The sequence below is a fragment of the Polypterus senegalus genome, chromosome 2, assembly GCF_016835505.1.
Source record: "Polypterus senegalus isolate Bchr_013 chromosome 2, ASM1683550v1, whole genome shotgun sequence".
NCBI lineage: Eukaryota > Metazoa > Chordata > Cladistia > Polypteriformes > Polypteridae > Polypterus > Polypterus senegalus.
This window is the reverse complement of record NC_053155.1, coordinates 98,423,683-98,451,563: the sequence shown is the minus strand read 5'-3', so window position 1 is coordinate 98,451,563 and position 27,881 is coordinate 98,423,683. Positions and strand designations below refer to the sequence as shown.

The 27,881-nt window shown below is 38.5% G+C and overlaps 1 protein-coding gene across 1 annotated transcript in view; it reads right to left on the bottom strand.

Moving 5' to 3' along the window:
• Nucleotides 1-27,881, bottom strand: part of LOC120523178 (unconventional myosin-VIIa) — a 197,059-nt gene that overhangs the window by 29,772 nt on the left and 139,406 nt on the right. The window contains exons 33-40 of the mRNA XM_039744223.1: nucleotides 26,744-26,870; nucleotides 25,184-25,353; nucleotides 22,566-22,756; nucleotides 19,615-19,739; nucleotides 16,122-16,279; nucleotides 12,165-12,318; nucleotides 8,480-8,635; nucleotides 7,803-7,908 (exon numbers count right to left, since the gene is read on the bottom strand). Coding sequence (XP_039600157.1) covers nucleotides 7,803-7,908; nucleotides 8,480-8,635; nucleotides 12,165-12,318; nucleotides 16,122-16,279; nucleotides 19,615-19,739; nucleotides 22,566-22,756; nucleotides 25,184-25,353; nucleotides 26,744-26,870 — 1,187 coding nt within the window. The remainder of the gene's footprint in view (nucleotides 1-7,802; nucleotides 7,909-8,479; nucleotides 8,636-12,164; nucleotides 12,319-16,121; nucleotides 16,280-19,614; nucleotides 19,740-22,565; nucleotides 22,757-25,183; nucleotides 25,354-26,743; nucleotides 26,871-27,881) is intronic.

The window sequence follows — 27,881 nt, the reverse complement described above, 5'->3', positions numbered from 1 at the left end:
TCAGCTAAGGTGGACTGGTAAAATAGATAACATGTTTGTCTGAAAATAGCATGGTGAAAAAACAATTAAATCAGTCTTTAACTAAAAAAACAAATCCTAATCATCAACCAGTATCTGATAGCAAGAAATTGTAAACATAATTACACAATCACACAGTAAAGTCTTAAGACAGTTATCCACAATCTTAGTCAAGATTCTGTCGCATGACATTAGGTTAAGCAATGTTGTGCTCATGAGGTCATGTGTCTCAATTTCTGGGACACATGAACCCAGTAATAGCGATCCAACCTCTTAGCAACCATTACAGAGAAATGGAGTCAATCACAACAATCAAAATGGTTTCACATTAAAAAACAAAATAAAATGCCAATTTTGCCCTAGATAAGTAGGTTAAGTTCTTATTGACTTAAACATAATGTAAAAAATTAGAAGAAGACCAGAAAAATTTTATTTTAGTATAAAATGTTTCAACAATAACTTAGATAAACCTAAAACACTCTTGGGATTGTGACCATTTTAAATGTTATGTCCTCAAGATGATGCAACCGACTGTCATCTGCTTCCCAGGCAACATCGAGAACAGAGTTTTTTCAGTATGATATCATGCTGCCACACACTGGTACTTTACTGGAGTACTTGTCTGAAAAATCTTGCTGCAATTATTAACCAGCCAGCCAATTCCCTTGATTTCGGTCTAGTTATACAAGTATGGAACATTATTGGAGCAAGCGTGGAGTGACGTCATATAGAAAAGTGTCTAAACCATCACTGGCTCAGTGCTATGTTGTAATCCATCCATTATCCAAGCCGCTATATCCCAACTACAGAGTTATGGGGGTCTGCTGGAGTCAATCCCAGCCAACACAGTGTGCAAGGCAGGAAACAAACCCCAGGCAGGGTGCCAGCCCACCGCAGGGCACACAAACACCCACCACAGACAATTCAGAATCACCAATGCACCTAACCTGCATGTCTTTGGACTGTGGGAGGAAACCCACGCAGACACGGGGAGAACATACAAACTCCATGCAGGGAGAACCTGGGAAGCAAACCCTGGTCTCCTAACTGCAAGGCACAATTATGGTCAATAGTGGAGATAGCAATTACTGACTTTAGTACAGTAAAACTTTGACAAAACCTCTTCCTGAACCTTTTAAATGTGTTCACTTGGAACCATTATCTTCATTTGCAACAGAGCTGATAGAAATCTGACCACACTTTCATAATGTTGCTTTTAAACTTTTTTTTGTTTATCTTTAGAATTATTTTTTAATTACAGTAGAAGACAAATAATATTAGAATTAGTAAGGCATAACACATGTTCAGATTGCTCTATAGGCAAAATGTACACAACTTTTTTAACTTTAAAATTTTTAACTATAAGCAGTATATACTTTAAAGCAAATTCTTCTGAATATGTTATGTTACTTTTTTTATTTTACATTACTTTTACATATGTACATCGTGTATGTCTACACACATCTATCCCTCCAATTCCTAATCCACTTATTCAGGGTTATAGGAAGCCACTGCCAGTTCTGTCAGTACTGGAAGGAACCACACGTGAATGGGATTCCAGTCCATCATACAGCACACACAAATGTGAATCCACATTTCCCCATAATAGGATCATTGACAGCAGTTATTTTACTTATCTTGCACATATTTGGGATGTGGGAGAAAAACAACAATACCAAGAAAATATGAAAACTCTACAAAGATACTTAATAAGCTGGGAGTTGAAACCAGGACCATAACAACTGTCACACACGTGCGCATGGGAGGCAGCTAAAGGGCTCGGGTAAGGAGACATACCAGGATGTGGCAGAGTGCACTGACTCTTTTTCTTCCTTGCCTGCAGGCCATTCCCAGGAGATTCCGCCTGGCTCTCCTGACGTCACTTCCGGGACCGAGCCTATCGAAGGAGACCTTGCCGGCTCCGGCCCCTGTGATGTCACGTCCGGGTTCGAACCAATGGCTGAAGACCTCAATGAGCCCGACCCCCATGATCTCACTTCCTGTCTTCCCCTTTAAAAACCTCCTCCTTTTTCCTATGCCCTCAGTTCTGTATTGGACTCTGTTTTGTGCACAGCAGTGCCATTATTTGAAAAGAATGCTTTGCAGCCAGGAAAACAAATTATACGGGTGACTGCCCCAAACCTTGCTTTGTCTCATCGTGGCTTTTGTGACACAACATTGAAAGTTTGACAGATTAAAAGAGACCATATAGTCCATTAAGATTATTTTCAGTTTAGCTAATGGCTAAATTATTCCAATATTTTGTCCAGATCCCTTTTAAAAATGGCAAAGCTTTCTGCTTACACCTGTCTGACATGTACTCCTTCTTCACAAAAAAGTACTTTCATGCATCAGTCTTAAAATGTATTTTCATTGGTGTCCTTGAGAATGTAATCCTTTTTTTAACAGCAGGGTCAACTGAATGCCTTTGAGAAGAAGACCTAATTTGGCTTTCATGCAGCTTTCTCTGCTGAAGATGAAATAGATTAATTGAATAACTAGCCTGTCAGTCTACGGCATATCATTTAACATCAAGAAGCACTCAATAGCTATTTTCTATGCATTTTTAGTGCAGTTATCTCTTTTTTTGAACCAAGGTGACCACAATACCCCAGATGAAGTTTAACCAGCGAGTTACGCAATCTTAACATAATGTAAGCTAAAACCATAAATCCTTTTCAAAGCTTGCTTCTTGTATATGAACAGTTCCCATCTGGTATTTATAATTAATATATGTTTATATACGTCTGTGTGTGGCAGCTTGCATTTTCAATGTTTTAGTGAGTTCTGATGATTGCCCAGATCCTTCAGAATTGTTATTGCTGCCTCCTTAGTATGTGCAGTTTTGCTCATTTGTAATCTAGCATGGATCCCAGAAGTGCGTACTGATAATATTACTCCCATATTAAATGTTGCTTGCAGTTTTACTTTTTCAATAATGCCTCCATTGATTCTTTTTAGTTATTTTATTTGTTGTAGGAATGTAAAATACTTGACTCTAGTCTATACTTACTGTCTACTTTTAGAACATTAGAACAGTCTAGAAGAGAACAGGCCATTCAGCCCAACAATGCTTGCCAGTCCAATTAATTAACTCCTGTCAATTAACTAACTTGAATTCCAGTTTTGATGCCAATGGCTTCTACTTTCAAAATAATTCTTCAACATGAAACTGAAAAAAAGCCTTTTTTCAAAGTGTTAGTAAATTATGGGGAATGCTTTCCTTATTATTTGTTATTTATTTCCTATATTATTTTCATACTAGCTGACCCGGTCAATAATAAATCATGAACTATTGGTCTAGCATTTAAATCTAAGCGCAAGCATTAGCTATTTCTAATGAATTGCCTTTCTGCACGCGGTCCATTAATTCTAAAGCTGTTACGGTCCATTCTCTGAAATGGATGCAGCAATTTTAGCACCCATTAGGGCAAAAGCAAAAGAATTTTACATGTGCATATTTTTCATAAATTTTATGAAATATTCCGGGTCGTTACATTGCAGGCATTGGTGCGAGAAGACCTGCCTGACAACCTGAGATAGAGGACTGGTTTAACACTAACACTATTGTAACCCTCTATCACATTCGCAAGGGTTCTCTTATGTCTGGGCAGACCAGCACAATGGAAAATCTGAAGAAATTGACCTGCAAGAAGTGGGTGTTAGAGAGGAGGGCAATGTAGCATCCTTGGTTCGGACTTGACAGAATATGCTCCACAGGAGGGCAAAGATTATGAGAAGAGGCAGGGCAACCTAAAGAAGCCAGCCATAAAAAACAAACATTGGCTTATATTATATATAATTCACAACAGTACTTCCAATGTTCATGATGTTCCATCTTTTAGCAAAATGCTAAGTATTTTCGGTTAATTGGATGCATCAGAAGTACTATGCAACTAATAATGTACTTTTCTGTAACTAATATTTGTCATTTTATTTTACCAGGGGATAATATTTGTTCACTTAAGATCCTCCAAATATCTGTGAACCCCTCAATCTCACTGAGATTACACAGGTGGTGAAGCAGCTAAAAGTAGGGAAGGCTGAAGAGATCTGGGGTATCCAGGGTGAACTTCTCTAGGCTGGTGATATGGCTGTCCTCTTGGCATTGGAAGCAATCTTTTCTTCCATTTGGAAGACGAGTGTCATCCCAACTGACTGGAAAAAAGGACTTATTGTCCCTACCTGGAAAGGGAAGGGTGATCGCTTGGATTGCGGCAACTACCAAGGGGCTAACACTGATCTTAGTCCCTGGTAAGGTCCTTGCTAGGATCATCCTCAATTGAATCTGTGATCACTTTCTCACCTACCAGTGCCCAGAGCAGTCTGGTTTTACATCTAAGAAGTCTACCATTGACCGCATCTTGGCACTGAGTGTTGATCGTAATCGTGAATATTGGCAGAGTTCCTTTGCAGTCTTTGTCGGTTTTCATAAAGCATTCGACTCAGCTGATCAGGCTGGCTTGTGGGACATCCTGAGACTTTGCGGGATGCCCCCGAAGTTCCTGGATATCATGACCAGCCTGTGCACTGGTACTTTGAGTGCTGTGCAGAGTGGAGGCAAAAACTCTGTGTTTTTCCCAGTTCATTCTGGAGTTTGCCAACAATGCTATGATCTTCACAGAGTCAATGGAGGCTCTGATTGGGGCTCTCGAGAGTCTGAGCAAGGAGTCTGGATGTCTGGGTTTGTGAGTGTCCTGGATAAAAACCAAGAGCCAGGCCTTTATTGACCTTTTAGGCACAGCCATCAGCAGTGTGTCAACCTCGTTGAGAGGTTTACTTACCTTGGCAGTGACATTCATTTCTCTGGTGGCTCTTTCTATGAAGTCAGTAAACGGAATGTGAGACCATGGGGGTGTCATGAGGTCGCTGGAAAAGGGTGAATGGAGCTCCTGATATCTTTTCAAAAGGACGAAGGTCCAAATCTTTTCTTTAGTGTCCTGGTGCTCCCTGTTTTGCTAAACTGTACGGCTGTGAGACATGGATGCTATACAGTGACCTGAAACAAAGACTGGACTCCTTCAGTACTGTGTCTTTTCAAAGAATCCTTGAGTACCATTGCTTTGACTTTGTGTCAAACGAGCGGTTGCTCACTGAGTCCCGAATGTGGCACGTTACCTGCATTGTGAAGGAGCGTCAATTACGGCACAATGGCCATGTGGCGCAATTCCCCGAGGGTGATCTGGCTCACCGGATCCTCATTCCAAAGGACCCAAGTGGCTGTACCAAGCCAAGGGAAAACAGACATAACACCTGGCTGCATCAGTATTTTCTGGAGGGTGGGACTGGACCGTGTGTCTGCCAGGGCGGTTGCCAACCGGGATCCCGAGCTGTTTTGTTGTGTGCATGCTCCCCAACATGACCTGACCTCACAAGTTTATTGTTCCTGTGAAACTTAATCATGTCCTCAACCTGACCTGACCTGGCCTGACTTAGGCTGCTTACAGTTGAACCTACACACAGACAGTCCTTGGTGATGCGCGTGTGAATGAGATTGTAGCAGAATTTTGTATTAAAGGACATTACCAATAGCAGTATTCAGTAATGTTGCAAAGGTGATTTAAAGTTGATTAATTTAAAAATGAATTAAAAAAAAAAACTAAAAATCTTGGCTCTCTATTAGCATTAAAGCCTAAAACATGTACTGCCTCGGTACACAGTGCATTTGAATAAATGTCTACTAACAAAAAAACAGTCCTGTTCTCTACTTATCACATTCTGAAAAACAGCACCTCTATCAGCTGCATAAAAAATCACTTTTCATTCTGTTCAAACATGGCGTGGTTCAATCAGTTAATCTGCAGTAAATTGTATCCATTCATCCATCATCCAACCTGCTATATCCTAACTACAGGGTCAAGGGGATCCACTGAAGCCAATACCAGCCAACACAGGGTGCAAGGCAGGAAACAAACCCGGGCAGGGCGCCAGCCCAGCGCAGGGCACACACCCACACACCAAGCACACACCAGGGACAATTTAGGATCGCCAATGCACCTTACCTGCATGTCTTTGGACTGTGGGAGGAAACCGGAGCACCTGGAAAAAACCCACGCAGACACTGGGAGAACATGAAAACTCCACGCAGGGAGGACTCCAGAAGCAAACCCGGGTCTCCTAACTGCGAGGCAGCAGAGCTATCCATAGCACCACCCTGCCGCCCTGCAGTGAGTTTTATTTTTATTTTATTATTTCCACTTTGTTTTTTTTAACTTCAAAAAACAACACATTTTATTTATATACCACCTTACCCATACTCAACGCACTTAATAATGCTGAAGTTGATTAGTGTTGTTCAACCTGCATCACCTTTGCAATATTATTGAATACTGCTATTGGCTTTTTCAAAATGCAATGCTATGCAAAAAATGTAGTGTAATCAATCAGTTTATCTCAGATTTATTGTCACATATGGTGGAGACAGTAAAATGAAGTGCAAGCTTGACCAAGTGTCACTGTCCCACATAGATTATGTTAAATAAAATGTCATAAAAGGTAACAATAAGCAAAACAGCTGTGATTCCTTTTGAATATGTTATGTTTCACATGAGATTTTGTAATAGTAAAACTTGCTAAACACAGGTGTAGTATTTTGGCTTGGGAGTATTTTTTCCTTCCTTTAATACTAGGGTGTTGTACTGTGTTAGTCGTTATGAATGTAATGAGAAGTCAAGCAAAATGACACCTTTTATCGGCTTACTAAAAAGATTACAATATGCAGGCTTTCGAGGCAACTCAGGCCCCTTCTTCAGACAAGATGTAATACAGAAACTGGAGTTCCCTGTGTTTATATATACACTCTTTAAATTAACCTTAGCCTGAATGAATCTATTAATTTTTTACATTTAAGATTTCTCATTTAAAGATTTAACAATGTTGTTTCTTGTCCTAGAGTGTGTATATAAACACAGGGCCCAGCTGGGACACCTAAAAGGACCAGGAGGCGGACTATATATCCCCGTGCCACGAGGGGGCAACCACCTTGGTTAGTGTTGGGACCACAGGAATTGAGCATGGAGGCTCAACCCCATTTGGGGCCTGTGGCCACCCCAAGGGGGCATCCTGAGCTTCATAGAGCCCAGGATGTCTGCACTTCCGCCACACCAGGAAGTGCTGCCGGAAGGACGTCAGGGAGCACCTGGAGCACATCTAGGTGAATATAAAAGGGGCCGCCTTCCTCCAGACAGAGAGCGGGAGTCGGGAGAAAGAAGACAAAGCTTCGGAGTGAGGAGAGAAGGCGGCCTATAGAGGAGCATTGAGAGGCCCAAGATTAAAAGGGTGCTTGGTGCTGGGGCACTGTGTGCTGTGCGGGGCTTTAATTAGTGTAACTAGTTAAATAAAAGTGTGTTTTATAGGACTACTGGTGCTTGTCTGTCTGTGGTCAGGCTGGCTTCACAGCACGTTATATGTGAAACAGACAGACAGACAGACAGATAGATAGATAGATAGATAGACAGATAGATAGATAGATAGATAGATAGATAGATAGATAGATAGATAGATAGATAAACGATACTTTGACCATGACTATGTATAATCCATTCTTAAAAGAACAAAAACGTTGAATTAAAACAAAGGGTCATTTTATATTCAGTATGGGAATTTGACAGCAGATATGTTACTTCTCATAAGCTCCTTTGCCATATTTCAGTAGGCCAGTGTGAGAATATCATACCTTCTTTGTTATTCAGAAAATATGGCAATTGGTAACATATAATATAAATGCTTACAAAGGTACATTAAAGATGAATTCATACATGCTTATAACATAAAAAACATCCTACCTCATCAGTATCATCAGGAAAGTAGACTTTGTGGAAAATCTGAGTGGTTTTGTGCTGAATGGCTTCTACTTCTACCAGGTGAGGTGGGTACTTCCTGGCACCATTTCTAAATATTAAAACATTACATAATAAAAAATAAGAGTTGTAAGAGTATTCTTTAGCTCTAACAACTTCTTAATATACTTGATTTTGAGCATTATTACAAGTTCATACTGTAATATATATCCAGCATTTTAAAGTATTAATTTTGCATTGTTACCACGCAGACTAAGATTCAAAAAGTTATTTACAGAAGATGCAATGCCATGAAAAACAGCTTTTATAATAAATTGGATTATATTTTGAAAATCACAGTATTGCAAGTGGACTTTCAGTAGAGATTTAGCTGAGAAAATCATTTCATAGAAGTCATGTGCAATCATTTTGCGCATCTTTTCTGTATTCTTTCTCTCTGATTGTGCCTTATACATATTTACATGTTAAAAGACATCTGAAAACCATACTACTTAATGATATACTGTATTATTTTGTAAACATGCTGATAACCACTGCTGTTTATTTTTTGATACATTTTACTGCGATTGTACAGAAGCTTCAATAGCAGGGTCATATTGTGGTTAGAGCTATTCATTTCTGAGACATTTTGGATAAAATTGCTTAAAGAAAAAGTTGCTCACCTCAGTGCTTTTTGCAGCCGTTGCATGCAGTCAAGGGCAAGGGGATGATGCTTCTTGGATTGTAAGAACCTCTGCACGTGTGGGAGCAGAACATTGCTTGGAGGGAAAAGGCCTGTACATAACCAAAGCAGCTCCCAGCCTTTCTCCTCACTGTACCTGAGTTCAGAGCATAAAGTAAAAAACGCTTTATGATCTTCCATTACAAAGTCAATCTCTTACTTTTAGAAATGAACTATTAGGATCATTTTAGGTATGTCTCTTCTTTTGAGAATTTTTGTAGATATTAAATGTAAAAAGAAAACTAATACACATAATACTTGCTTTATTTAGCAATACCAAGGAAAAACCAATGACGATGACTTTAAAAACGCCCTGTCCCAAACACAGGCCAATCAAACATTATGTGTGCTGCAATTGTTTGAGCTGACATATCTGCAAAGGGAGTCATCATACAGTGCTGTAACAATGAAGTTCAGCATGTGGACCAGAAAAGAGAAAATCTCCCTGTACTTACACTCTTATTCATCACACAATTACACATCACATTTCTTTAGGAATGGCATGCACCATTTGGGTCATTTAATCTGTAAATTTAAGAACAGTTATATCATGTAGATATTCACAAAGAAACAAGGAAATTGTTTTTAATCAGTTTTTATATATTTGATATGAAATGCTCACAATGTCTAACAAAGGCAAATGGAAATCAATGGTTTTCTAATATTTATTTAACAATTGTAAGCAAAGATCCCCAGTAAGCTGCATAGTGATTATTCTGGAAAGTGACCGTTAGCCCGTAATCCACTGAAGTGCCTCTTTGAGAACCTTTATAAATATAGCACATTGATTGAAGTGGTGGCACTAGGGGGTCTTGCTACTTTACAAACATACTAATGCATAAATATCTTGGTAGTAGAGAGATACAAGTCTTTTTAGGAAATGTTTAGGCTGTTGGCATAACCTGAGGTCCTCTTCACTTTCAGAAAGCCTAGAACTGGAACAACAGGAAGCAATGTGGATAGAGGAGTGAAAGGGAGGAATCTGGAAATAAGAAATCAACTAAGGAAGAATTTTTGGAGGGGAAACTGAGAAGTCAAACTTTGCTCCAGAACCAAAGTGGGGTCTGATAAGCTGGAGGGCTTTATGTAGCATTTTGTATTTATTATAATTTGTGGTATTCTGAATGTATAATACTAATTCAAATAATCATTTTTAATTAAACGTTTTTAAGCCTACATGTCTCCTTTAAATCTCTTGAAATAAAGTATTAACAAATTCTGTGCATGTTAAAAGACACTGCATTCTCACTGTACATCTAGGATGTACATGTAAAAAAGCTAAATATGTGACTTTATTGTTTGATAAACAACTTGAGAAAACCTAGAGGTCTTGTTTTATAAAGAAAAAAAAACTTGCCGCATAGACAGAACAGCACTGTAGTAATATGGCATGTTTCTTATTATGGAAGCATAATTTCTTCTTCTTCTGAGGTTACCCAAGAGCAGAAAATTAAATGTTCTGTAAACATCTGTGGTTTATTGTACATGACAAGATAATGCTTAAAACAAAAATTGAGCATAAACAAAAATTAAACTGAAATTAAATCTTAAGAAAAGGAATACCAAAGCCACACACAATTCATAGCCTTAATTCACAGTGGTTAAGATAAGCAAACAAGGAGGCTCAACCTGCCAAATATTATAATAAACACATTCCTTACAGCTTTACTAACAAGAAGAACTAAACCACTGGCAGTACATATTTGTCTTAACTGTTTTGTTCTTATTTTTGACACAGCATAAAGATGTGGGGAAAGTGTAGTATTATTGTAGTATCAAAAATATACATTGCTTTATGTAAAGGAAAAATATATAAAGGTCAGTTTATTAATTGTGGCATGTCATAGTATTATATAGATACTGTTGATATTGTGACAGACGGCCAGGGCCCTTTCCCGGCTTAATAGAAGGGACTGGGGGAGCAAACATGCACAGGGCACTACCTCCTCCAGAGTGCTAGATGACAGCCCCTCCCGGTTGCAGTGGTGCCACCGATTCCCAGAGAGCTACAAGTGAGTTAGGAGTTCATCACAGCCCTGTTGGGTTCTGTGGGTGGCGACAGGGGGTGCTGCAGGAGCGACAGAGTCCTACTACATAGGGCTTCTATCACACCTGGGAGGACTTCCAAATTATGCTGATGGGCCACCTGAAGTACTCCCAGGTGCAGCATAAAAAGGACTGCTTCACTTCACTCTGGGAGCCAGAGTCGGGAGGAAGAGAATGAAGCTTGCTGAAGGAGGAGTAGAGGCAAAAGGAGACAGAGATAAGAAATACGGTGCTGTGAATATTGTGCTTTTGTGCTGTGCTGGGCATTGCTGGCAAATCTGGGAAATATATGTGCTGCTGGACTTGTGCCTAGTGTCTGTCTTTGTCACGTTTAGGGAGCTGGTGTGCCCCCTGGTGTCCACAATATACAGGGTGGTCCAAATCTAATTATGCAGATCCAGATCGTCTGGATCACTTTGATTTATGCGGGGATGATTCCAGTTCGGTGCAAAGACGATTCTTCATGTCGTCAGTACACACACTTCTCGATGGTCCGGGATTTTTCAGGTGATTTTTCTATGTAATATACTTAATAAGTTATAGCTTAATGAAAATTGCATAATTAGATCTGGACAGCCCTATATATACCTTAATTCTTGCCCAGAATGGTAGGTACAAGAGTAAGATATCATTGGAAAAATACAATTATTTTTTAGAGGTGCAAACAAACGGGAGAAATATGTATGCCAGAAGATGATCAATTACTATGTTGACTTCAATCCCATTATTAACAATAGCTCAGAACGACATATACTCTACATTGCGTTTTGTTGTTTATTGGAGTTGGGCATTGATGAATGATGCAGGACAGATTTTTTCTTGATGTTCTGATTTCAATATTCTGCTAGTAACAGGTGATAGCAGATAGCAAGTTTGGGGAATTCCAACCTGACATCCTAGAACAGGCATGGAATGCTTTACCCTGTACTGTAATCGTCGACCATTAGATTAACATTAGATTTGTTTCACACCTGATGAAAGCTATACAGCTGAAATGTTTTGTCTTTAACTTTCTTTCCTTTTCAGCGTGAAAGTAACCATTAACATTTTTTTCCTTATTAGATTTCTATTGTTTCTTTTGCATTTTTGGCATCAAAATTGGCATAATTAGATAATGCTTGATACCATTTGATACTCTGTCTATGTGAGAGTTTAGTTTGTATAATTGACTTCTTGCAGGTTCCTTCTCAACATTTTCTTTCTACAATGTACAAACTGCTACTACAAAAGTATGATGTAGGGGTGCCCTACTGAAAATTGCTGTTAAAACTGCATAGACCTGAAGACCCCAACTTGTTATTTACAACTAAGAGATTTAATAACTTTCAAAAAACATAATTATCACTATAAAAGCATATAAACGTTTGTTCAGAATGAACTGAAATCTTTGAAAAGCAAACATTTATTAAACAAGTGAGGATATTTTTAGTGAATATTTCTGCACAAAGTATGTGATGTGCCTTTCTGCATTGCTGCAGCACACTCAGCCGTCATTTCACTTTTTAACACATTCATACACACATGCACTCAGGATAATCAAATTTGTCTCTTCAGTCAGTTGACAATGATTGTGCTCTTACTTGACGTGATTGTCTGTAAGCTGCTTTACAATCTGGCAGAAAATCTCATCCTTCAGTGGTTCTGCTTTTAAGGCACCTTCAAATATTTGGTCAGTGAGTTCATTGACAGAGCGTGTACGCTTGGATGGATAATCACCCATATACTTCATAATGGGTGAGGAGTACTAGTTAAGGAAATAGACAGAAAGAAGCCGAAGACAGGCCTTAAACTTCAAGAATGCAGCTGCAACTTACTTTTCTGAACAAGTTACTTTACCTGCATGTGAACCAGCTTCAACCAATACATGAAAATAATTTTAATGTATCTTGATCTTGACACTTTCCAGTTTCAAAACATGCTAATGAGCACTTTTTAGGTGTGTTTGAGCATAATGCATGAAGCAACTGTCTGTCTGTCTGTCCATCTATATATGAGCACAAAACAACTTGTGGCACGTGTATCCTTTGAAGAAATTTGAGGCAATTCAATTTTCATTGCGATAGATCGTGTTGCACAAAAGTTTTAAAATTTCAAGATTTCCCATTGAAAGGCATTGGCAAATTTGTGATCTGATCTGTCTGAAAATGGAGAAATGTTCTACGAAACTAGGAACTTGGAATTAGTTTAATGTTTCAATTTTACCTTGAAAGCAGTTGCTTGAAATTGCATATTTTTCTCTTTTACTCGTTTGACAGCCACTTGGAAGTGAGTCAAATGCTGGGCAAATGGGGCATGGCCAAAATTAGCGTACAAACAGTGCCCAGCTACTGCTGCTTTAGCTAAAGTAATTAATAGAGTACAAAAAAGTCACTTCTCTGGAAATAAATGGAAGGGGAAAGCAATTATTTAAGCACATATAAGACTGGATTGATTAAACAATATTATCTGTAGATTACTACTACAAAGAAAACAATATTATCAATATGCAGCTAAATGGGGTTTGAACTAATTAATGACACTGTGGCATCAGAAGGTGGGAGGCTGCAGTGGCTTAAGCCCCTGATCTTTCAGTCCCAGATAAACACAAACACTTCCGTCAAGCCTCTGATCATCTTGCCCATCAAGTACCTTTCATATTCCTGTTATACAATAAATCAGTTCCTTTCTAAATTGTTAATTTATAGAATTTTCACAAATTACTAATATTACTAGCTAGAAGGGGAATTATTTCAGTTCTTTTCATGTGATAATATTGATACTGATTTTATACTAGTATTGGTCAATTTATATTCATAGATATTTTTCATTGGCTAATTACTAGATGGGCGGCACGGTGGTGCAGTGGTAGCTGCTGCCTCGCAGTTAGGAGACCTGGGTTCGCTTCCCGGGTCCTCCCTGCGTGGAGTTTGCATGTTCTCCCCATGTCTGCGTGGGTTTCCTCCGGGCGCTCCGGTTTCCTCCCACAGTCCAAAGACATGCAGGTTAGGTGGATTGGCGATTCTAAATTGGCCCTAGTGTGTGCTTGGTGTGTGAGTGTGTTTGTGTGTGTCCTGCGGTGGGTTGGCACCCTGCCCAGGATTGGTTCCTGCCTTGTGCCCTGTGTTGGCTGGGATTGACTCCAGCAGACCCCCGTGACCCTGTATTCGGATTCAGCGGGTTGGAAAATGGATGGATAATTACTAGATAAAACTGTATTAGATATACTTTCAAAAATACTATGTTTAAGAAAATTGAACAACAATTAGTTATAAACCCTCCACTACTAACACACATCAGCTGAAGATATTTTCACGTCACTTCTATTGCATATTAAAGTTATTTAGCCACCACAAGTCTATTTGTGCTCCATTTTTAACTACATTGTAGAGTGCTGTTAAAAAGCACCCTTTTAATGTTGTTTACTAACACAAGCAATTACATTCTGTTTTCACTATTACTTTTGAATATGACTCATTGTTATGAAACTAAAAAACAAAAATGTAAACTGTCTCTTGGATGAAGTAAATAAAAAATGTGAAATGCTCCAACTTTCATATCAGTTAACTTAGTTGCTGAATGCATCTGAATGTTACGCCATGCATACATTGTCTAACTTGTTTGTTCTTACGTTTAGCACTTTACATTTAATTCAAATTAAATATCTGCCCAAGTTATAAATAAACTTGTAATGGTTTTGCTAACTGTAAGCTATCTCCCATTCCATCTATTTAAGTGTAATCTGCAATCACAGCCATCTTAATAGTTTATTTTTTATGCAGATTATTTATAGTCTGTAAATTACTGATTACTAAGACACCCTACCTTTAACATCAAATAACTCAGAAATACATTCTTCACAACATAACCCTTTCATTTCTGTTTTAAAGACAACACTGTGCTAATCTTCAAAATGTATCACATGATAACTACTTGTTATAGCTTCATTACTAGCCTCTCAAGAGTTTTCTTATGAAAAGCTATTTTAAATTTAAGCTTTAAAAATTAAGTAATTTTACAATAATACACTGCTCAAAAAATAAAGGGAGCACTTAATCATCATGGTCTAATACCAAGTCAGTTGAGTTTCAGAGATATCAATCTGTTTAGTTAGATTGTGAATCAACTTCACCTGCTTTGGTGCAAATGAAAGTGACAGCAGGTGCTCTGGAGAGGCAACAGTAAGACAACCTCCAAAAAAGGGATTGTTTTTGTAGGTAGTGGCCACAGACAATTGCTCTCTCCTTATCCTTCCTGACTGATTCTTCTCTAGTTTTGTGTTTTGCTAGTGCCCTTGTCACTACCAGTAGTATGAGATACTAGTACCTGCAGCCAATTCAGGTTGCACAGATAGTCCAGCACCTCCAGGATGGCACATCCATATGCAGGAACGTTTGCTGTGTCTCCCAGCACAGTCTAATGAGCATGGAGAAGATACCAGGAGACAGGCTATTACACAAGGAGAGCAAGACAGGGCTGTAGAAGGGCATCAACTCAGCAGTAGGACCAGTATCTGCTCCTTTGTTTGAGGAAGAACAGGAGAAGCCCTGCAAGAGACCTACAAAATGAGCTCCAGCTGCCTACTGGTGTGTACGTTCCTGACCCAATTGTTAGAAACAACACTCCATGAGGGTGGCTCGAGTACCCGATGTCCTCTAGTCGGACCTGTGCTCACAGCCCTTCACTATGCAGCTCAATTGCCATTTGCCAGAGAATACACAATTGGCATCTCTACAACTGGCAGATGAGAGCAGGTTCACGTTGAGCACATGTGTTATGAGAAGAGTCGTAGTGGACTTGTCACTGTCAACTACCAGACAGTGTTCAGAGGTCATTAAGAAGTCTAACATAATGTTAGGTTATATAGCACATGTATGTGTAGAGTACAAGTTCAATAAGGTTATGCTGAAGCTTTATATTGTACTGGTGAGAGACAATTGTCTGTGTCCACCACCCACAAAACCGCTGTCTTACTGTTGCCTCTCCAGTGCACCTGCTGTCAATTTCATTTGCAACAAAGCAGGTGAAGCTGATTCATAATCGCTTATGCTTCCTAACTGGACAGATTGATATCCATGAACTTTAACTGACTTGCTACTGTGATGATTAAGTGTTCCTTTAATTTTTTAGCAGTACATTTTTAATTTATAAATATATTTTCTGGTTTGTAGATGTACATAATTATAAATATGACCTTAATGTTCTACTTTACTATTTCAAACAACCCCTCACTAATTTACCCTTTAAATGCTTCTTAAGTATGCTGGCAATGGGTATTTTTAATGCTGGAGGACTGAAAAAGAACAACTGGCTTCCATTTTTTGTCCTTGTTCTATTGCTTACCCTTTAAAATAACAGGACAAATGAAGCTGCATGAGGGACTCTTAAATATGTTATTTTAAATGCCTCAGAAAGCAAGTTGCCATTAATAATAATTTTTCACACCTACTGCATGTACAGTATTTCGTTATAATAAATATGTAACTTTACCAGACCTAACTGTCTATGCTACTTTATTTTCACCTACTTCAGCTCCATTTAAACCTGTTTAGAAAGGATATCGATGAAAGCCATGCAGGCTTCCTGAGAGAGTTCCTCATGATTCAGAACCTTCTTTAGTAGTGGCTGTTTGATAGGCTCCCGAGTGCAGCTCCACAGCTTGTCCTTCCCACGACTCTTGGTAATCATCACTCTGCTCAGTGTATGTTTTGGAGGGGGTCTGGAAAAAGGAAGAAAGGAGTGTGATGTCACAAAAAATCCAAGCACCAATTATAAACCTGGACTTGGACAAGTTAGTGATGGCAAGACTTTGGATTAATGTTGGATAAAATATTCCAAATGTATTCAGTGAAATCACAGCTTTTAGAATGCTTCCCTAATGGACATCCAAATCAAGAGACAGTTCAGATTGCCAGTTCCCCACTATCAACTCACTGTGTACACATGCAAGTCACTTAAACAGCCTATTCAGAATTTTAAAATTTAAAAAGCAATCCTACTGTAATTCTAATTGCCAAACTTATGGTTCTTATAGAAATGTATACTTACATTAATGGATGTTTCACTCTTTTTTCCATAATGGATTCCAAAACCTTAGCAACATCAGGCACAACACAGGAATCAGAAATGGTGGAGATACAATTGCTAACAACACACACTTAGGTGTGAGCTCATGTTCATTTATTTTAAAACCCACATTCAGTCGTACCAGGCTAATTTAGTAGTTGGTAATCAACATACAGTAACCAGCATATCTTTGAAGTGTGTAAAGAAATGTGAGTATTCAGGGGGAAAAATCTCAAATTAACTGGATAAACATACAAATTTCATATAACCAGCGAACAGGCAGTAAAGGTATCCCTCTGTAGCTATAAGGAAGCAATATTAACCACTATGCTGCCCCAAGATGAAATATTGGTCCAAAACATTCACAGTGAGATGTGAATTTTAACCTACAGGTACAATAAAAGTTTTTTTTTCTGAAATACTGATCTGAAGGACTGGAGGGAGAAACCACTAGAACGACTAAGAATGCAATTAGAGATTTCCAATTATTGATCTACATTTCGGAATAATTTTGTCTTTCGTTAAAGAAATTCTTCCCTGAGCACTGCACACAATGCTAATTGGTGAAGTTCTTAGAAAAGTTAGATAGGGTTCATACCCTGCAGTGTGGCTGAAGTTGTACACTCCAATGTATATGCTGGACTAGTTGGAATTCATGTAGTTATGTCACACAAAATGGGCATTAAGTTGTACTTTTCAAATCATTTTGGGCAAAGCCACCTCTGTCAGTTTGTATCTGTTTTTCGGCACAAACCATTGATTTTTAACTTTACTCAAATCTCCACAGCCTAACCACTAATGGAAATTGTTTTTGCATTAAGAATCATACATCAATCATTGTCTCTTATGTGAATGCTTAATTCTGTGCATCAAGTCCAAAAAAGAAAATAATCGCTAAACAAGAGAAATCATCAGATCAAATCTGAAACATTTTCAGGTCCTGATCCTGTAAAACAACCACGCACTAGCACAATAACATTATGGTGGAATAATAAAGCAACAAGGCAATTGAGTTATTTTACTTTTTATTTCATTGCTGATGCACCTTGAAAAAACATTTTACATAAAAATGAAAGCAAATGAGTTACAAAATGGTCAAAAGAGGGTAAGGAGTCAAAGAAAAGAACAGACAAGACAATCCGAGGACTAGCTGAGGATGGCGGCGTGGAACAGGACATCGTTGCTTGAAACTGCAACAGCAAGAATGAATCAGCCACAGTGAAGCAGCAGAAATAAAAATTAACTCAAGATACACCTAGTATAGCAAAGTAGAAAATCATCAGTGTCAAGCATATTAAGAAGAATATTATCTTGGGAAAAAGAGAGGTTGAGAAACAATAACAGATAAAAAGGACAACTTGAGAAAAACAGACATACATGAAAAGGGCGAAAGTGCTGAAATTTATGTAGGGGGTAAATGGTACATCTTTAGAAACTGAAACAAATGTACAAAATATTAATTACTATTAATTATTAAAATGAAAGAAGAGCAATAAGTCTGCACTTCATTTTGTTGTACTCACAATGTTTATAGCCTTGAATGACAAATCTTTTATTTTTCAAATGAAATTCAACATATGCAAAAATCAAGTAGATGATGTTTTGGTGTCACATTATGCTTGTATTGATAAAGAGATATATGATGGAGTCATACAATTATATATATAGTGTACCAGTTATGCTACAGTTAATGAAAAAATACTGAATGGGCAATTACAGTCTGTTCTGGGTTGGAAACAGTGATTAAGGGTTACCCCCAGTGTCAACAGAAATCACTTTCTAAGGCAACTACTTATTTGATCGCAAAGAGTTTAATTGTCCATGAAAGGTTTGGAAAATGCACTGTAGACATTATTTTTATTTTGAAACCATAAATAAAACAGCTCATTTATACTGAAACTCCCTGTCTACTTTTAATGAAAAAATAAAAAATCTGTAATTTGATTGGGATAATGGAATGAGTGTTTTACATTTCAGAGGGGCTTTTGTGACTGTCCCCTCTTCTTTCACCTCATTTAAACTTACTTATTCACTTTTCCATTTTCAAGTCTGCCTATCCAGTTTAGGATCACGGGAGAGTCTACTCTACCAGTGTTTGACAAAAGGCAAAAACCAACACCACACCAATTCAGAGTCACTACAGGGGTGGCTCTAGGCTTGTGGCGGCACTGGGCAGAGGAAGATTCGGTGGCCCCTTCGCCCGTCAATGTTAATATGGTATCTTATGCACAGCGGATGGCCACCTCCGTTGCGGACACTGCATAGCCACCTCGTGCTCATGACACAAGCGTTTAACTTATGATAAAGTTCAGGATTGCTCCATCCTGTGAAGCAATGAAAGCCTCCTGAGCCGTCTTTCTCTATCGTTTTGAATAACCAGATTTGTGTACTTGAAATCTCTTCATTTTGCTTAGAATGGGTATGTGAATGTTGTGTCCCCTATCCAACCAGATATTCACTATGACTATTGCACTAACATTAATACTTTATTAAAACTAGGTGAAACATTAACTTGTAAGACGACTCGTCCACTTGCACTAGCTTTGCTTCAGCTGTCAGCTGTGTCATTATTTTCTCTTTCTGTTTTATATTCCATATATATTGGTGTGGCGGCCCCTGGGATTTGGCGGTCCTGTGCAGGTGTACAGTTTGCACATGCCTAAGGCCGCCCCTGGTCTCCAGTTAAACTAGCATACATGCCATTGAAATGTACAATGAAACCACCATACCTGGAGAAAAAGCCACTTATACATGTGGAAAATATGTAAATTCCATACAGCCAGTGCCCTGGCAAGGACTTGTGCTCAGGATACTACAGCAGCACTAAGCACCACACTTATATGTTGTTCTATATGTATCCAGTTTCTGGCTTATTTTTTGATAAATTGACTGCTAAGTATAGAACTGTTTTAGGACGTTATCATTTGTATGATATTCACATAGGACAGCCACAAATACAATCAATTATTATCATGATAAAGTGGTTACCTGAAATAATCATAAGAGAACTCCTCCAGAGTATACGGCTTAACTCTCTCCTCACTGTCCATCAGTTCGAGCTGGGATGACCTAATGGCATCCTGTCTCTGGTCAGGTGTCATAGTCACTAATGCCTGCAGACCCACAGAACACAAGCAGTGTACATATGAGAGAGTTTCATATATGATAAAAATTAGTCTAACCATTGAGGTATATAGTAATGGAAGTGGACACATTTGTTGATATCCATCCAAAAAAAAAAAAAAAAAAGAAGAAATCACAATTGTCTCAAAAATAACCTAAAACTGACAAATGTAATTGGCACCCATCATTATTTATTCCATATTTAACAAAACTCAGACTTTTGTTTTTGAATTTTGATTCAACAAATATTTCAAATAATAACACAAATGACAATGGCATGTACAAAAATGATGGGACCCTTAGCCTTATATTTTACTGTGCAACCTTTAGAGGCACTCACTGCAAAACAGAGATTCTTATTGCTCTCAGTGAGACTTCTGGCCCACTCTTCCTGAGCAAACTGCTCCATCTGTATCGGGATTGAAGGTTTCCTTCTTCAGACTGTTTGAAAGAATTTAAATTAGAACTCAGGCAACTTCAGAATATTCCAATGTTTTGTTCTTCACCATTCTTGGGTGACTTTAGTTCAGTATTTTGGATCATTATCCTGTTGAAAGATGCATGACCCATGACTGAGACAGAGCTTTCAGACTCTGGGCAGAATGCATCGCTCCAGAATATCTTAATAACCTTGAGATTTCATTGTTCCCTGCACAGACTCAAAGTACCCTGTGCCAGGTGTAGCAAAGCAACCGCAAAACATAACTGAGCCTGCTCCATGTTTCCCAGTAGGTATGGTGTTTCTTTTGTTTGAAAGTTTCATTTTTTCGTCTGTGGACACAGAAATAACTATTGTGACTTGCCATAAAGCTCCAGTTTTGTCTCATCTGTCCAATGGACATTCTCCCAGAAGCACTGTGGCTTGCCATTATGCCTTTTAACAAATTCCAGTTTGGCTTTTTTATGTTTTTCTCTCAACAGTGGAGTCCTCCTCTATTGAACCAACTGTCATTCAAAAAGTGATCAAAACAAAAAGTCAGACAAATGTGTCCTTGTCTGTAAGCTAAGTGAAGATGAGGATATAGGAAGCAGAGAACATGGGGCACTCTTTTTAATTTTTTAACTTAAAAGTGATATCATACATTCAAATGAGCCTAAAGATATTCTGAATTCAGGATTCTATTATGTACCAATATGGTTTCTGTTTCTAAATTGGTACAAAAGGAGTGTAAATATTTGCATGAGTATACTGTGTATTGGTTTAATGAACTGTCCAATGCAGACTCCAGCTTTGTGAGTGATAATGCTGTGATAGGCTTTCGGTGAGCCTGTAGAGGAAAATATGGGGACACAAAATGGATTGATGGAGAGATACAGTTAAAAAAATGTACAAAAAAACAATGGTTATTTTCTGATAGCAATGTTTTATAATATTCATAGTCACTGCCTCATAGTCCCCAATACCTGGGTTCCTGCAATAGATGGAGTAACTTTCCAGTAAGTATTACATATTCAGTATTTGCAATTAAAGAATAGTTACAAGACATGGTATAAGATTGCCTACATAAGCGTAACACTGCAGTTATATATCTAATTTGTGTGATATTATTCTGTTCAAGTGACAATTGTGTTTGAATACTCAGTATTAAGTCAAACATTTTTAGAATGGGTGTCGGATTTCCCCAAAGGTCCATCTTATCTAATATCCTGTTTATGATTTTAATGGTCAGGATATGAAGGCACAGCAGTGGTTTGTAGAGTGTCCATTTATTCTTTTTATAGATAATGTCCACCTCTTGGCTTAATACCAAAGTCTCTGACATGCAAAGGAACAGTTCACAGCTATATGTGATATACTTATAAAGAGAATTAACACATTTAAACTTGTGGTTGTGATCTTCTCACAGTTTTGAAAACTTTTTATCTGCCAATGGTGGTGAAATGAGAGTTAAGTATGTGGATGAAGCTGTCTGTTTGGTGGCAATTTTACATCTCTATCCTCACATAAGGTCATAAGCTCTAAGTAGCAAGAGATCACAAGTACAAGTAGACAAAATGAGGTTGACTCATTTGCTTTAACAGGGTGAAGAGCTTCTCAATAAGAGGGGGGATCTTTGAGTATAAATGTCTCTTAACCAGATTGAGGTGAGTCAGTTGAGGAGGTTGGGCATGTATTAAGGATGATCAACATACAAGTCATGGCCCACTAGGAAAAGCCTAAGTGACAGACCCACGACACGCAAAAAGGGTTTTGTTTCAAGCGTGTGTCTGGGTATCCCCCTAAAAGGTCTGGAGGAAATTGCTGGCGACTGAGAGATCTGACCATCTCAGCTGATGTTGATTGTGCAACATTGTTTAACAGAGAAAGACAGAGAGAGGCTATGGGCAGGTAGCAAGTGATCACATTTGCTGATAGATGGTTTCACTTGGTCCCCAGCCAAATAAATTATTTAATGGTGATGACTTAATTAACTTTATTGGCTTTCATTGATATTCAAAAAGGCTGGACTTTATTAAGTTGACTGAGGTTTCCATAATGAGTGAGAGGAAGTGTTGAACAATGAAGCAGCAGGGAAGGAAGCCCAGTGGAGCCTTAAAAGAAAGGACTTTAGGTCCAACAGAAACAAAAGTGGTTGAGGGACAAGATCAGACACCTAGTCCTTTAGACAAGAGCTATATGCTGGAATATCAAAATCAAAAATTTACATTTAGGGTAAAATGGAGAAGTGTGTGTTGTTGGAGGTGGGTTGTATCATTTTGTTTATTGTTCATATCAAAAATTTGGAACTGTTAATAAAACAGAGTAAACATCTTTAAGAAAAATTTGAGGTTTCTGTGAAAGGTACTACATTTAATATAGACATTAAAGAACTTACCACAATCTCAGGGGCAGGTTTTGTAATGGTGGGTAACACGTAGACACACTCTGTGGGAAAGTCCCCTTTCTGTTTTGTCCTTTCATTTGTGCCATTGGTCCAACCAGCATTCATCACCTGTTCTCCAGTGTCCTGGTCCAAAGTAATAAGATCTCCCTTCATAAAACTCAGAAAAGAAGTTTCTTCTCCCCCTAAAAAGAGATATAATTTTCTTATCATTAATGTTTTAATATCAACTCAATTTAACAAATATAACAATTTAGCATATTTAAAACATTTAAAGCTGCCATGGCACCTTTTGATAACCACGCCACAGAGGGGAGAAGTTAAATGTATAGAAGCACAGTGGAGAAAAAAAATCTGGGTGCCCCTAACATTTTCTAACATTAATTCCAATAACACTTCTTTTAATTACACAAAATTCTTTTTGTAGTTTGGCAGTGTCGTTTTGTTTTTGATGTGTCTGTAAATGACTGTGTTGACAACTTATAAAATATATAATATGTGACAAAGACTGAATCAGAGAAAAACACTTAATATAAAAAAATACAGTATTATTCAAATTACATACATATTTTACATTTATTTATTTAACTGACACCATTATCCTAGGCGACTTAAAATTATGATACAATTAGTTTCAGCTTTCCAATTGGAGCACAGGCAGGTCAAGCGACTTACTCATGGCCACACAGCGTTAGTATAAGGATCTGAACCCACAACCTCAGTGTCTGAACTTAAATGCCTTAACCACTAAACCACACTGCCTGCACTACTTAATATTAAAAGTTAGGAGGAATTCAATCTGCTTATACACTACATTTAAATATACAAGTCCCAATCAAAAGTTTAAGACCACTTGAAAAATGGCAAAAAATCATATTTTGCATGGTTGGATCTTAACAAGGTTCCAAGTAGAGCTTCAACATGCAACAAGAAGAAATGGGAGTGAGACGAAACATTTTTTGAGCATGCAATTTAATGAAAACAACGATTAAACTGAAACAGGCTGTTTTACAGCCAATCAAAAGTTTAGGACCACACCTCCAAAAAAACCTGTAAACCCCCCCAAAAACAGAAATCAAACTTCCAAACATGAACTCAGTACTGAGTAGCTCCACCGTTATTGTTGATCACTTCAAAAATTCGTTGCGGCATGCTTGATGCAAGCGTTTCCATGAGGTGAGTGGGAACATTTCTCCAAGTGGTGAAGACGGCCGCACGAAGGGCATCTACTGTCTGGAACTGTTGTCCATTTTTGTAAACTTCCCTAGCCATCCATCCCCAAAGGTTCTCAATTGGATTTAGATCAGGGAACAAGCAGGATGGGCCAAAAGAGTGATGTTATTCTCCTGGAAGAAGTCCCTTGTCCTGCGGGCATTGTGTACTGTAGCGTTGTCCTGTTGAAAAACCCAGACGAGGGCCCTCAGTCATGAGGAATGCTCTCTGCAACATCTGGACATAGCCAGCGGCCGCTTGACGCCCCTGCAATTCCTGAAGCTCCATTGTTCCACTGAAGGAAAAAGCACCCCGGACCATTATGGCGCCCCCTCCACTGTGGCGTGTAGAAAACATCTCAAGTGGGATCTGCTTGTCATGCCAGTAATGTTGGAAACCATCAGGACCATCAAGGTTACATTTTTTCTCATCAGAGAATAAAACTTTCTTCCACCTTTTAATGTCCCATGTTTGGTGCTCTCTTGCAAAGTCCAAACGAGCAGTTCTGTGGCGTTCAATGAGACGAGGTCTTTGAAGACGTTTTTTGTTTTTGAAGCCCTTCAGTCTAAGATGCCGTCTGATGGTTATGGGGCTGCAGTCAGCACCAGTAACGGCCTTAATTTGGGTCGAGGATCGTCCAGTGTCTTGACGGACAGCCAATTGGATCCTCCGGCTCAGTGCTGGTGAAATTTTTTTGGGTCTTCCACTTGACTTTTTTGCTCCATAACCCTCAGGATCATTTAAGAAATTCCAAATGACTGTCTCACTGCGTCCCACCTCAGCAGCAGTGGCACGCTGTGAGAGACCCTGCTTATGCAGTTCAACAACCCGACCACGTTCAAAAAGGGAGAGTTTTTTTGCCTTTGCCATCAGAACGTGTGACTACCTGACAGAAAATGACAACAAATCCATATCTTTGCACAGATATGGCCTTTTAAAGGCATGTGGTCCTAAAATCTTGATCAACTGTAAAACACCCTGTTTCAATTTAATCGGTATTTTGAATTAATTGAAAGCTCAAAAAATGTTTTGTCTCACTCCCATTTCTTCTTGTTGCATGTTGAAGCTCTACTTAGAACCTTGCTAAGATCCAACCATGCAAAATAGGATTTTTTGCCATTTTTCAAGTGGTCTTAAACTTTTGATCGGGACCGTATGTGCTGCATTACCATTATGAAGCAGCTGTATTACAGCTTGGAATTGTGGTAGTTTTCCTCAAAAGTCAATGTTTATGAATAGCTTTATAAAATGAGATGGTAAAATTGTGAAGAGCAATTTGCTAAGTGAAAAATATGGATGTTGGCAAAATTCTTTTCCTGACTGTTTTGTTGTGTAAAATTACAGTGATCTCAATAAGGACATATTTAGACCAAACAAAAAAATTCATGCACCTCAATTACCTTGATTCATACTGTCTTGAAGAGCCACTACATACTTTGACCTTTTCCTCAGCCCCTCCAGGAAGGTAACCACAAGGTCACGGATATCTTCAGAGTTGTTGGAAGTAAATGTATATTCATCACCCTTAATGGTTGCAAGCGAAAAGCTTTGCCCTTGAAGTTTGCCTCCTCTGCAATTACAGATAAAGTAATTGAAAGTCTTTCTTTCTTTCTTAAATATTTTGCAGCAATTAAGTGCTTCCCTAGTATTGTACAAGAACTGCCAGAGTGGTATTTGGGCAAAATTGGTAGCTATTGGAGAAGATAACAAATAATCCATCCATCCATCCATTATCTAACCCGCTATATCCTAACTACAGGGTCACAGGGGTCTGCTGGAGCCAATCCCAGCCAACACAGGGCACAAGGCAGGAAACAAACCCGGGCAGGGCGCCAGCCCACCGCAGGGCACACACACACACACCAAGCACACACCAGGGCCAATGTAGAATCCCCAATGCACCTAACCTGCATGTCTTTGGACTGTGGGAGGATACCGGAGTACCTGGAGGAAACCCACACAGATACGGGGAGAACATGCAAACTCCACACAGGGAGACAGGGGAAGTGAACCCGGGTCTCCTAACTGCGAGGCAGCAGTGCTACCCACTGCGCCTCCTAACAAATAATCAATGAGCATTAATAATAATAATAATTCTTTGCATTTATATAGCGCTTTTCTCACTACTCAAAGTGCTCAGCAATTGCAGGTTAAGGGCCTTGCTTAAGGGCCCAACAGAGCAGAGTCCCTTAATTAACACATTATTTAATGAATTAAACGGGTAAAATTTTAACTGATCAACTGAGTGGCCATGTGGAATATGCACTTTATTGCAAATTTACCCATCCACATTTGGATCTGACTTTTTCCATTATAGTACTGCTAAAGCCACAAACTGTCAGTTCAACAAGCTGCAGACAGGGTGTCAATCCATCACACACTCTGACATGATTTTAAAGTTGCTTAAAACAGGCCAATTTAAAGTCAATTAATATAACCTACACTTCTTTGGGATGTAGGGAAGCAAAATAATTCCTAGGGGAAAACTCGGACACACAGGAAGAATGTGAAAACAACTTTATACAGAGAGAACAGCTTGCAGAGGTGTTTGTAGATTTTGTTTAGAAAATGGGTGAAGTGTTACCATAATTTGAAATGTGTCTTGTTCATGGAGTGACATTAAAACACTGCTGAGGCCCAGGCGTCTATTTTATCACTGAATAGGGATCCAAGATATGACCCTTTTGTTATGTTTAATAATTAGGAGATACTTTGTGGGAGCCTCTAAAATTATACGGTAACAACTATGTATGTTATTGTTAATTAACACGCAGTAGTATTTACATCTTAGACTATAGTGAAAACATTTGAAGCATTTAGTAACATCTTACAATTTAGATGAGCCGTCATTTACTTTCAGAGTGGAAGTAAAATAATCAATTTACTGTTGCTTATAGCAAATGAAAAACATCTTTCCAAATTTAAACTAGAGTCAGTCAATCTCTGGATTTTTCTTTTACCTGCTGCTGGACACTGCAGTGATTTCTGGGAAAGAAAGTTCCAGAAGAACTTGCTCCTGCTCATCGACAAAATAAACGCCAGTCCAGTTTACAGCAACAATCACATCATTCTTTGGCAGACTGGGACCTGTTAGGACATGGCACAGGTACAATAAAGCAATGTAACACCCAGACAAAGAAAAACAGATAAGAGTGCAGCGATGGACCAACTCAATCTGTAGGATTAAGGAGCTTTTTAAAGATTAATGTAAACATTATATGAGCATGGAGACATCAAGATTAGGCATGGTGTGGGAAGTATAAGAGAACACTATGCTGGGAGTGTGTAAAACTGTATTTCTAAATCATTCAAAACAAAATTAAAGTATTACCTCACAAGACATTGTACACAGACAGAAAGAAGCGTGAATATTGGAAAAACTCATGATAGCCACTCCTTGTTTAAAGGATGGTTTCTGTTATAGGAGTTGTCCTGTTTAGGCATTAACCCGAACAACTTGAGTCTTTTTTTAAGTCACATAAAGTCATAAAAATGCTGACTCCAGTGGTTAGTCCATATGATATCTTATGTGATTAGTGATAAATGACTACACCATGTACAGGCATGTAAGGATTTTTTAAATATTTAAAAAAGTTCAAGTAAAAAATATTTCAAACACTACAAAACTAGCCTGAAAAGTACTGGAATAATGAGAACAGACAAAAGTTCAACTAGTTTTGAGGAAGACGAAACAGAGATAATGTGAAAGGTTAAAGGTTTTTGGAGGCTATTAGAGGCGTGTTTTGTTTTTGTGATATTTGATATTCGGTTCCTCACCTGTGAGTCAGAAATAATTCACGTGCGGGAAGGCCTTGAGGTCAGTAGGTTATTTGTTTTGCCTTTATTTACTGTGTATTTAAAACATTTCAAGTTTGGTCTTTTAGTATTTTTATACTAAATCCACCATTTTGTCATATGTTTAGCCTCTTTTGGTCATTATTTGGTTTTAGAGGATAATTCAGGAGTGTCCCATGGAGTCCAATACATTTTACACATACACAAATGCACACACACATATACCCTAGCATTTAAAAGTTTGGAATTGCCCGTAAATGGTCATGTTTATGATAGATATTGATACGTTTATATCACGGGGCA